At 49.5% G+C, this 11,004-nt stretch overlaps 1 protein-coding gene across 1 annotated transcript; it reads right to left on the bottom strand.

Annotated features, from left to right (window-relative positions):
• Nucleotides 1–273: 273 nt before the first annotated feature.
• On the bottom strand, nt 274–9,459 carry CHCT1 (CHD1 helical C-terminal domain containing 1). Its single transcript, XM_007190265.2, has 6 exons — nt 9,343–9,459; nt 8,101–8,202; nt 7,658–7,833; nt 7,124–7,223; nt 3,693–3,888; nt 274–437 (listed from the first exon to the last, which is right to left on the bottom strand). Exons 1-6 carry the CDS (start codon nt 9,391–9,393, stop codon nt 274–276), a joined length of 789 nt encoding a protein of 262 aa, XP_007190327.2. The 5' UTR covers nt 9,394–9,459.
• Nucleotides 9,460–11,004: the final 1,545 nt, after the last annotated feature.

Below are 11,004 nucleotides of genomic sequence, written 5' to 3'. Positions count from 1 at the left end.
TCTCTGACCCCAGGCCCATTCCACTCCCACCCGTGCTCTTCCCTGGCAAACACACATCAGCGCCTGTGTTACCTCCCCTGAGGTCTTCCCCAGGCACCTGTGTCACCCCGTTGTATTGTCTATTTACATGTATCTCCACCCAGACTGATGGTCCTTGACACATTGACCACCTTAGCCAAGTCAAACTATATTAAGGATGTTTATTTTCTTGCCCCATTTATACATAATTAAGACCTGAGCATCCTTTTGATAAAGACAATTTCTTCTTTCCCCTCATTGGTCCCCCACGCCCTCAGGTACAAGTGTGCTGGGATCCAGGGCGAGCTGGCCCTCTGCCCCAGCTGGGTATTCTTTTGGGCAGGTCTCTGGAGTTTCTGGGGCTTCCTTAATCCTCTTTCTCTTGAGTTGTGTTTTTTGAGGAAGTTTCCTTAAAGAACCTGAAAAAGGGCAAGTCAGAGACAGTGCTGATGACATCACGAATAGTAAGAGAATCTCAGTCTGTAACATGTGGGGGGCATGGTAGGGACTCAAAGGAAGAACAACAAAATCTTATCTTGCTTCCAACCTATGTCCCTTACTCTTTTCTCACAGAAATGTGGGGTAGGGAGATGGTATCCCTCCAATTTACAGTTGAGGGATCTCACACAGGCACAGAGTAAGGAAATGGGCTGCTGCTCAAAGCCTAAGCCAAGCTAGGGGTACAGTTGGGACTAGACCTCTGGCTTCCGACTCTGATTCCTTCCCACTCCTCTCTCTAGTTTCACAACCCAATTCCCAGTACTTTGTTGCTGGGTTGTTTGCAAACACCGTTGCCATCTTTTTCCTTAAGAACTGACTCATGAACATGGTGCCCAAGAAACACCATGCAGGTCACTTTTAACTGCACGATAGACTTGGTGATTCACTTAGTCATGGTGGCTCTACCAGGTAGTATGTGTTATCTCATGTAACACAATGTGAAAAACACAACCTTGTCTGTAACATATCCCAGCCAAAAACATGTTTAACATGAATTCATCGAGACTCTTGACCTACAATCCTGCTCCTGGATAGAGGAACAAGCTTCAAAGATACCAAAAGGAAGCAATAAGAAAAAAGCAGAAATTGGAACATTCTGTAGAATAGGCTGATCTCTTCAACAGGCCAGGGTGTAAAAAAGGGGACTTGGTTAGGTTAAAAGAGGCTTAAGAGACACAACCAGGTGAAACACATGGTTTGGGAAACCAGAGCAAAAGATATCTTTGCTGGGAAAATTTGAAAGTGGAGTATTTAATCCAACAATAAGATGAAATGAAGATGTTAACATGGAAGGTTTCTATAATTAACTGAAAAAAGCAAGTTCAAATCAAAATCCTATATACGGCATGGTCTCATTTTGGTTTAATACAGATATTTATATGCGTAAAAAACATCTGGAAAGTGCTAACTGTGGATGACAATGTTTATATTTTTTGCTGATCTGTATTATCTAATTTTCTAGGATATGCTTATGTTTGTCATAAAATGTTATTTTAAGAATTACAATTTCAAGCCCAATTTCTTATGCCACCATCCAAGCCTTTTTCCTGTTACCCGCCAGCCTGCACCTCTGCGGTGTGCTTGGCCATTCACCCCTGAGCCCAGCCTGTCTACTCACTGCCCCCTCACCTCCACGCACGCGTCCCTCCCACCTCTTTCCCCTTCCCCCTCCCTCTCCTTATTCCTTTCTTTAAATCCTGTCCCAAACCTACCTCCTCCAGACCTACCCTGTACCCTGTATCCTGAGATTGCCCATTTGTAGGAGGGGGATAATAATGCCCATCTCATCAGGATGCTGCAGGGTTTGGGTGAAATTGAGAGATACAAAGCTCTTGGTACAGGGAGACGCTGGCCCAAAAGCCTGCACCTCACTACCCTCATCTGATTCATGGACAGCTTGGCCTAGATCATTTTTTAAAATCAATTAATTAATTTTATTTATTTGGTGTACCGTGTCTTAGTTGTGGCAGGCAGGCTCCTTAGTTGTGGCTCTCCGGCTCCTTAGTTGCGGCATGTGAACTCTTAGTTGTGGCACGCATGTGGGATCTAGTTCCCTGACCAGGGATAGAACCTGGGCCCCCTGCATTGGGAGTGCAGAGTCTTAACCACTGCGCCACCAGGGAAGTCCCTGGCCTAGATCATCTTAATGATGGACTGGCCTTCATTCCACTGTATGTTTTACTTCCTCAATTTAAACAATAGGCACTGGGGCCACGGGCCCCCAGAGAGCCCAGGCAGAGAGAGTTCTGGGTCTCGGTAGCTGCCTGACCTGGGCCCTCTGTACCTGACCCATCCTCAATCCTGCCCTCCCACTGGGTCCAGCTGTGACTGGTGAAGACGCCCTGAGGGCTGCCCCAGCCAGCCCGGCCTTCAGAGGAACACCTGGGTCCAGTTTCGGACCATGCTCTGCGGTCCTAGGCGACCATTTGCCTTCATTTTCTCCCCCAGGAGCTAAGCAAGAAGCCAGTTCCAGAAAGGTGAGAGGTAGGTGGTCCAACACCTCTCCGCACCTCAGTGCACAGGAGGGGCCTTCATAGGTTCCAACCTTGGCTGGGGTCCCTCTCACTGAAGAGTCTCTGTCCCCTAATCCCACACCCTCTCTCCAGAGAGCCAGGCCGCGCAGTCACTGCAGAGGCGAAGGCTGCTGGGAAGGCGGTTCCCAGGCCACCTGGCTGGATGGCCTCCTCCCTGGTGGAATGAACCCCTCCCTCCGCCCATACGCTGCCCAACGCTAAGAAGGGGCATTCTGCTGCTGCTTGGACACTTCCTGGGAGTTCCTGCTCTTAGCCTCTAGAAACATCTCTGCTCTGCTTCTGGTTGTATGGGAAAGTGCTTTGTTTACATGTTAACTGAAAAAGCATGTCTCCTGAGACCTCTGGGTTGGGGGGTTGGGATGAAACAGAACAGTGAAGGAAACACACCTAAATGTTAATAGTAATGCGTCTGGGTGATTTTCCTCTCTTCTATTTTATACTATCTGTACATTTCAAACTTTCTATAATGAGCATACCTGTGGGGAAAGGGCGAAAAAGAGAAAAGAAAAAGTGGAGAGGGGGAAGGAAAATGGACAGAAAGAGAAATGTAGGGATGGGACTTCCCTGGTGGCGCAATGGTTAAGAATCCGCCTGCCAGTGCAAGGGACACAGGTTCAATCCCTAGTCCGGGAAGATCCCACATGCCGTGGAGCAACTAAGCCTGTGTGCCACAACTACTGAGCCTGCTCCCTAGAGCCCACGAGTCACAGCTACTGAGCCCGTGTGCCACAACTACTGAAGCCCGCATGCCTAGAGCCCGTGCTCCTCAGCAAGAGAAGCCATCTCAATGAGAAGTCCGCACGCGGCAACGAAGACCCAACACAGCCAACAATAAATAAATAAATAAGTGTAAATAAATAAATTTATAAAAAAAAAAAGAAAGAAGAAATGCAGGGATGGGGACTTCCCTGGTGGTCTAGTGGTTAAGACTCCGTGCTGTGAATGCAGGGGGCGTGGTTCGACCCCTGGTCTGGGAACTAGATCCCACATGCCGCGTGGTGTGGCCAATACATAAATAAATAAATAAATAAATAAATAAATAAATAAAAGAAATGCAGGGATGAAGAGAAGATGGGGAGGAGGGATGAAGACTATGTCAGGTGTTCCACGGGACACACAGGCCCCTTCTCCAGGCATTACCTCTCCTGCTGTGGCCCCTAGGTCTCAGCTCCCTGAGCAGGGAGACCTGGTGGCCCGGGGCGTGCACCTTGGACAGCCTCTCCTTCATGCCACTGAGGTGACTGTGCAGCCCCCAGGCAGTGCAGAGATTGGGCAGACTGTCTTCCTTGTTGGCCAGCAAGGAGCTCTCTGGGATGTCCAAGGGGTAGAAGGCTACCTGCAAGGGGGCCACAGTGTTGAGGAGAAGAGAGGGGCCCATGTGCCAGAGCCCCAGCCCTGCCCTTGTTAGGCAACTGCTTTGACTGCACCTCACACCTGCGTAGCCAGAAGGATGGAGGGCCACAGATGGGGAGCATGGGGACATTGAGACCAGGCTGCCAACTGTCCCTTCTTGGGTGTCTCTTTCCGTTGGGATATGTCCTTCATCTCTTTTTGAGTATAGTGTCTTATGTGTTTGTAATGAAACAGTGGTACTTGTTTTAAAGTCCTTTGCAAAATTAAAATTGAGAGCCTGAAAACATCTTTTGAAATTTTCCTGGCTGCTGAAATCCAAGAATCACCAAAACGGCAGCTCCTTATATTCAGAAGGGGAATCACTGAAACGATCCACTCATTCATGTTCAGAGGTAGAAATAAAGACCCAGAGAAAGAGAGGATTTGATTAAGACTGCACAGCTAGAGCAGTGGGTGGGGTGAGGGCAGGGCAGGGCTTTCCTTTGAGCTAGATTATGTTTGAATCCAATTCTTCCCTTCCACTTGCCCTGTGGTTTGGGTCAAGTTACTTTACCTCACCACCTTCATTTACACACTGTGGACAATAATTCTAATTACCACTTAGGGTTACTTCTGAAGATGACATGAGGGAACATAATGTGCCTGGTACATAAAAACTGTTATCTGTGATTATCCTTTTTTTTTTTTTGAATCTTTTTTTTTTTTAATTTATTTATATATATTTTTTATTTTTGGCTGTGTTGGGTCTTCGTTTCTGTGCGAGGGCTTTCTCCAATTGCAGTGAGCGGGGGCCACTCTTCATCGCGGTGCGCGGGCCTCTCACGGTCGTGGCCTCTCCTGTTGCGGAGCACAGGCTCCAGACACCCAGACGCTCAGGCTCAGTAGTTGTGGCTCACAGGCTTAGTCGCTCCGCGGCATGTGGGATCTTCCCAGACCAGGGCTCGAACCCGTGTCCCCTGCATTGGCAGGCAGATTCCCAACCACTGCGCCACCAGGGAAGCCCAATCTGTGATTATTCTTTCGGATCAGTGGTTCTCAAAGTGTGCTCTGTGAAATACTCTAACCTCACAGACCCCCTGAAAAGTGGGGTCCACTCAAAGTGCAAGAGAGAAACCAATGGATTCTAATGTACCCTAGTGTGAAAAGTTCATTGATACAAATCTGAAAAGGCTACATACTGTATGATGCCAACTACATGGATATTCCAGAAAAGGAAAAACTATGGAGACAATAAAAAGATGAGTGATTGCCAGGCGTCTGGGAGAAGGAGGGAGGAATGAATAGGTGGAGCACAGGGGATTTTTAGGGCAATGAAATTATTCTGTTTGCTACTGTAATGGTGGATACATGTTATTGTACATTTGTCAAAACCTATAGAATGTACAAAACAAAGAGTGCACCCTAATGTAAACTATGGACATTATTTTTTTAGCTAATAGTGTATCAATATTGGCTGATCAAAGATACAAATGTACCTCTCTAATGCAAGGTGCTAATAATAAGGAAGACAGAAAAGAGTGGGATATGGCAACTCTGTATTGAGTTGGCCAAAATGTTGGTTTGGGTTTTTCCATAACATTATATGGAAAAAGCCGAACTAACTTTTTGGCTAACCCTATACTTTATACTCAATTTTTCTGTAAACCTAAAACTGGTTTAAAAAAAAACTCTGGGACTTCCCTGGTGGCGCAGTGGTTAAGAATCCGCCTGCCAATGCAGGGGACACGGGTTCGATCCCTGGTCCGGGAAGATCCCACGTGCCCCGGAGCAACTAAGCCTGTGTGCCACAACTACTGAGCCTGCACGCTAGAGCCCGTGAGCCACAACTACTGAGCCCACGTGCCACAAGTGCTGAAGCCCACGCGCCTAGAGCCTGAGCTCTGAAACAAGAGAAGCCACTACAGTGAGAAGCCCTCGCACCACAACGAAGAGTAGCCCCCGCTCGCGGCAGCTAGAGAAAGCCCGTGCATAGCAGCGAACACCCAACAATGACGACCCGACGCAGCCAAAAAAAAAAAAAGAAAAATTAAATAAATGTTTTTAAATTCTATTTTAAAACATTCATCAATATGGTTTCAGATTCCACACTGCAATTAAGTAACTGCCACTTTCTGAGTTTTGGTGTGGTATCAAAGAAAAATATCCACAATTATCTGAAAACACTAATAAAATACTCCTCTCTTTTAACTATATATCTGTGTGAGGCTGGGTTTTCTTCATGCACTTTAACCAAATCATTATACCATAAGAGATTGAGCAGAAGCAGATATGAGAATCCAACTGTCTTCTATTAAGCCAGACACTAAAGAGATTTGCAAAAATGTCAAACAATGCCACTCTTCTCTCCAAATTTTTTTGTTTTGGAAAATATAGTTAACTCTCATAAAAATTATGTTAATATATAATGGACTCCTTGTTTTTATTTTTAAATGAATTAGTAAATACATATTTTGAATTATTTCTTTAGCTTTAATTTCTAGTAGGGCAAATAAATATCAATAGATGTAACCTACAGGAATACATGTTTTGGGGGGTTCCCAATGATTTTTAAGAGGGTAGAAGTGACCCGAGACCAAAATGTTTGAGAAGCACTGTTTTTGGACAAAGCCTGCCCAGGAACTTTTTTTTTTATTTAATTTTTTGGCCTCATGGCATGTGGGATCTTAGTTCCCCGACCAAGGATCGAACCACGCCCCCTGCATTGGAAAGCTTAGAGTCTTAACAACTGGACCACCAGGGAAGTCCCTGCCCAGGAATTTGTCCTCTGTTTTCTGTCCTTTGCAACAATCTCCAGAGTCTTCCCCAAGCTGGCTGTGCCTTTCTGCCTGGCCTCAATCATCCCTGCCCATGGCTCCCCAGGGATGTACTTGCCCCTGTTCACATCAGGGTGTGGGGGTGGAGGATGAATAAATACCTAGAACTTGAAGCTGGGTCTCTGCCCTCTTCAGCCGCACTCTGTGCCCACCGCAGGGGCAGTGGCGTCTTCCTCAGGCAGTGAGTGTGGAAGGGACTGAGGGGTGCTGGCTGTATCAGAGGGCCCTTCAGGGACTTCCCTAGTGGTCCCGTGGTTAGGATTCCAGGCTTTCACTGCAGGGGGCGCCGGTTTGAGCCCTGGTTGGGGAATTAAGATTCCACATGCTGCCCTTCAGTTGCAGGCCTCCTGTCACAAGTTAAGAACACATCAACCAACGCTCAGCTGGACCCTGGCAGAACCTCACCGGGAACTTGTCCGTCTGGTTGTTCTTGGTATACTTGTAGAGCCTGTGAAGCTGCTTCGCCTCCAGTTCTGAGAAGAGGGAGACAAATCGCCAGAGCATCCTGCAGGGGAGAAGTCCAAGCCCAAGGCTGAGGGGGGCGGAGCACAGCCCCTCTCCCTCCAGCATTTGTCCTGTGGCCAGGACCACCCAGGGGGAAATGCTGCCTCCTTAGTTTTCGGTTGGGGACATGGAGTTACGGGGATTTGCCAGACCTTGGATACCCTGTATCGGTGAGGAGCCCCCCACACCACACAGCAGTTATTCGATCAGAGGCCATTCTCCCCGGGGTCAGGAGAGTTCTTTGTCTACTCAGTGCTGCCCTGAGTCACTAGCGGACCCTGTTCTCCCCATCCCCCTTCACCATGCTCACTCCAGGATCCTGACTCTTTCACACTAAGATGAAGGACTAGGAGATTTTCACTAAGGTGTGACCTTGATTCTAGAGGGGTCGGCCCGGGAGTGAGTGTAGCGGTAAGGGTAAGGAGGCTGCCCTACTTCCTCCAGTGCTTGATTTCCCAGGCTCGGCAGTAGTGCTGCAGAAAGGTGTTGATGTGGTCCCCTAGGACCACCAGGCTCTGCTTCATGTACTTTAGCTTCTTCTTCTGGGGAAGGTCCCTGGGCAGGTGCAACTTTCGCAGGAACTTCTTCAGCGGCCTTAGATATTCTTTACACTTAGGAGGCAACAGGTGAAGTGAGGGGCCACAGGAAAAAGGAGAGGCAGCTGGGCAGCCCCACATAGCCAGCAGGTTGGCCCAGCTGCAACCCTTATGGCCCAGGAAGTGTTGAGGAGGTTCCCGTCAACCTCTTACCCCACTTCCTTCCCAAGGGTGTGTCAAGTGGGGCCGTGAACTATGAGTCTGAGGCTTGCCAATTTCTGACCCAGGTCTCCTGACCTGTGGGGAACAGGGGGCAGGGTCCTGGGCTGGCCCCTTACTCACAATTTTGAAGGTGTCCTGGCCCAGGCCCTTGGCCTGGCACACAAGTGAGCCTCTGGCAGGGATGGTGCTGGAGCTCCCCTCTGAGCAGGGTGCATCTGTCCCCTGGGAGAAGGCAGGGGCAGGAGTCAGCTGGGGGGCTTGGGCTACTGCTCCTGAGGGGCAGTGCTGGGCAACCACTGGTCCAGATGCCAGCCAAAGCCCTTCTCTGTTTTCCCAGTGACCTCGTCCTTGAGCCAGCACTCAGGCGAGTGAGCCCCGGGCAAAGAAAACCATCTCTGAGAATCCCTGTTTAGAAAACCTAGAACGCCCGACCCATTTCTTTTATAATAATGATAGCACAGTATACTAGCTAACTTTGCAAAGCACTTGATACACATTAACTCATTTTATTCTCCCACAGATTCTGTGAGGCTAGAAATCATTAATCCTGGTTACAGATGAGAACACTAACGGCACCAAGAAGTTTAAGTAACTCCTTGGGGGAATGATTAGGGATTCATTTACTCACTCATTCAGCACTTATTGAGTGCCTAAATCCCAGGTCCATGGGCTAATGGGCACTCAGAAAGTGTATGACGGTGATGGTGATGATGAAAAGGAACTTTCTGACAGCAAGCTGGGGCAAAAAAAGCTGAAACTTAATAACGACGAAGTGACTGTGGAATAATACTTGAAGTCAGAGCACAGGATTAGACTGACATGGGATTTACACCTGACCTTTCAAAAGCCTCTCAGAAAAGTGAGCATTAATTCCTGCCTGTGTTCAGGGGGCACAAGGAAGATCCAGGCCCAGACCACTCTGAAGGGAGAGACCAGGGAAAGGGAGGGAGAAAGAGAGGGAACGGGACACAGGCTCCTCCAGACCCGAGAGAGAGGGGACTCTGGCTGATCAATTCCATAAACATGCCACACAAATCAGGCAACCACCCTCACAGACCATAACGCATGCGCACACATACATATACACACACACACACACACACGCACACGAGCCTGTGTATCTTCATAAACAACAATCATCTTGCCGAGAACCTTCCCATCATCTAGCCAGGTATATATGTCCTTGATAAACATCTGTCTGAATGAATTAACCTCTTGTTCTTTCAGTCTCTTGCCCACTCGTGTACCTCACCCTTTTTCTTTCTTCTCTCCTTCCTTGAATTTCATACTCTCTGCCTTCCCAAACCAGCCCCTCCAGGGCCCTCCTTTCCTCCCTCCCTCACATCTCCAACCCCACTTCACCTTCTCTAGTGGCTGGTCCCCTTCACCCCCCTGCCCCTCTGAGGCTTCCATCTCAACAGGTGTGCTGATGGGCTCCAGAGATAGCACTCCTCAGCCCCCTCAGGCTTCTGACCTACTGCTTCTGGGATCTGAGTGTCTCACGGAGTGGGCAGGTTGGCACTCAGAACTTGGAGCAAAACCATGGCAACTGCCAACACAGAGCGTGCCCCTCCCCTCCCCTGCCCTCGTTCCCCAGGTGACCAGCCTCTCCTTCAACTGGGACTGGCTTAGGGAAGTGAGCAGGTTGTGCCAGGTAGACCCCGGACTTTGTCAGAGCGCACAGCTGGGCAGGAGGGGCTGGCATCCCTTCTGCCAAGAGAACTGTCAGATGCTGTCCATTTTGAACCCGGGTAAGGCTTTTGAAGTCATTTTCCGGCGTGTGTACCATTCATGCCCCTTCAGTTACAGCGTGGGCTTCCCGAGTGTGAGGACCAGGTCTTGTAACATCGCTTTCCCGATTGGGGACGATGGGCTAGAGGGTGTAGGGAGAAGGGAACGCTGTAAATCTGTCCTGGGATAGATCTTCTCTTCCATCCCCCGTAATCTCCAGGAAGGGAAGCAGCCCGTTGTGTTGGGTGGTGGCGGTGTTTCTAGAGAGGTGTACAAAAATACTAGCCACCGTGTATTATCTCAATTAACGCTCACAGCAGTCTTCCCCGGGGTAGGTCCCAGCAGTGATCCGCATTCACAGAAGACTAGCTGAGCTGAGACGCACAGAGGTCCCGTAAATTGCCTTGGGTCCGCCGCCACTAGGTGGGGCGCGAGGGTCTGGGTCGGATTCCGACCGCCCTGGCTTATCCCTCCTGCGTCGCCCTCGGGGGGATCAGAGGTCGCGGGGAGGTCCTCGGAGGCGCTCGGGGGCGCGGGTCCAAGCCGCCCCCTCACCCCTACCGCGGCCCGGGTGGCCGCTCCGGGCGCACAGCGGGTCGGGGCGCTGGTAAGACCGTGCGGCCTCAGTTCCCTCACCTGACCCTCATCTTCTTCCTTGGATCGCGGAACTCCCTCTTCTGGCCCTTGCCTTTCTGTCCTCTGGGCCCGGGTCCCGTTTTCCCCACTCCGTTTGGCCCTCTACCTCCCCTGCCTTCGCGGGCACTGGGTCGGACGGCCGTCGGCCAACCCAGCCCGGGCTGAGGCTGCGGCACGGTCCTCCCAGGCCTCCCTCTCGCCATCTGGCAGCAGTAGACGCGTTTGACAGGGGCATTTAGCTCCTGACGTTCCTAGGGGACAAGGTGGCTTTGCCTCTAAACTGGAGCAGCAATTCAAGATTATTTTGCGGCTATTAAGAAGGATAATTACACTGGCAAGAGTGAGGGGAAAGGAGCTCTTTTACAAGCTATTGGGAGTGATAATTAGTAAAAAAAAATGTAATTTAAAATGTTAAATATGCATTCTCTTTGACCCACAAATTCTACTTCTAGAATTAGCCCTACGGAGAGGTATATGTATGAGGACTGTTACAGTGGTGACAATTTGTAAACAACTGAAGCGTAATCCATAGGAAAGGGTAAATACACTGTGGCACACACATACTTAAAAATACTACTCTAAGGGCTTCCCTGGTGGCGCAGTGGTTGAGAATCTGCCTGCCAATGCAGGGGACACGGGTTCGAGCCCTGGTCTGGG

Source organism: Balaenoptera acutorostrata, chromosome 20, assembly GCF_949987535.1.
Source record: "Balaenoptera acutorostrata chromosome 20, mBalAcu1.1, whole genome shotgun sequence".
Classification (NCBI taxonomy): Eukaryota; Metazoa; Chordata; class Mammalia; order Artiodactyla; family Balaenopteridae; genus Balaenoptera; species Balaenoptera acutorostrata.
The sequence above is the reverse complement of the archived record's forward strand: the minus strand, read 5'-3'. Positions and strand labels throughout refer to the sequence as shown.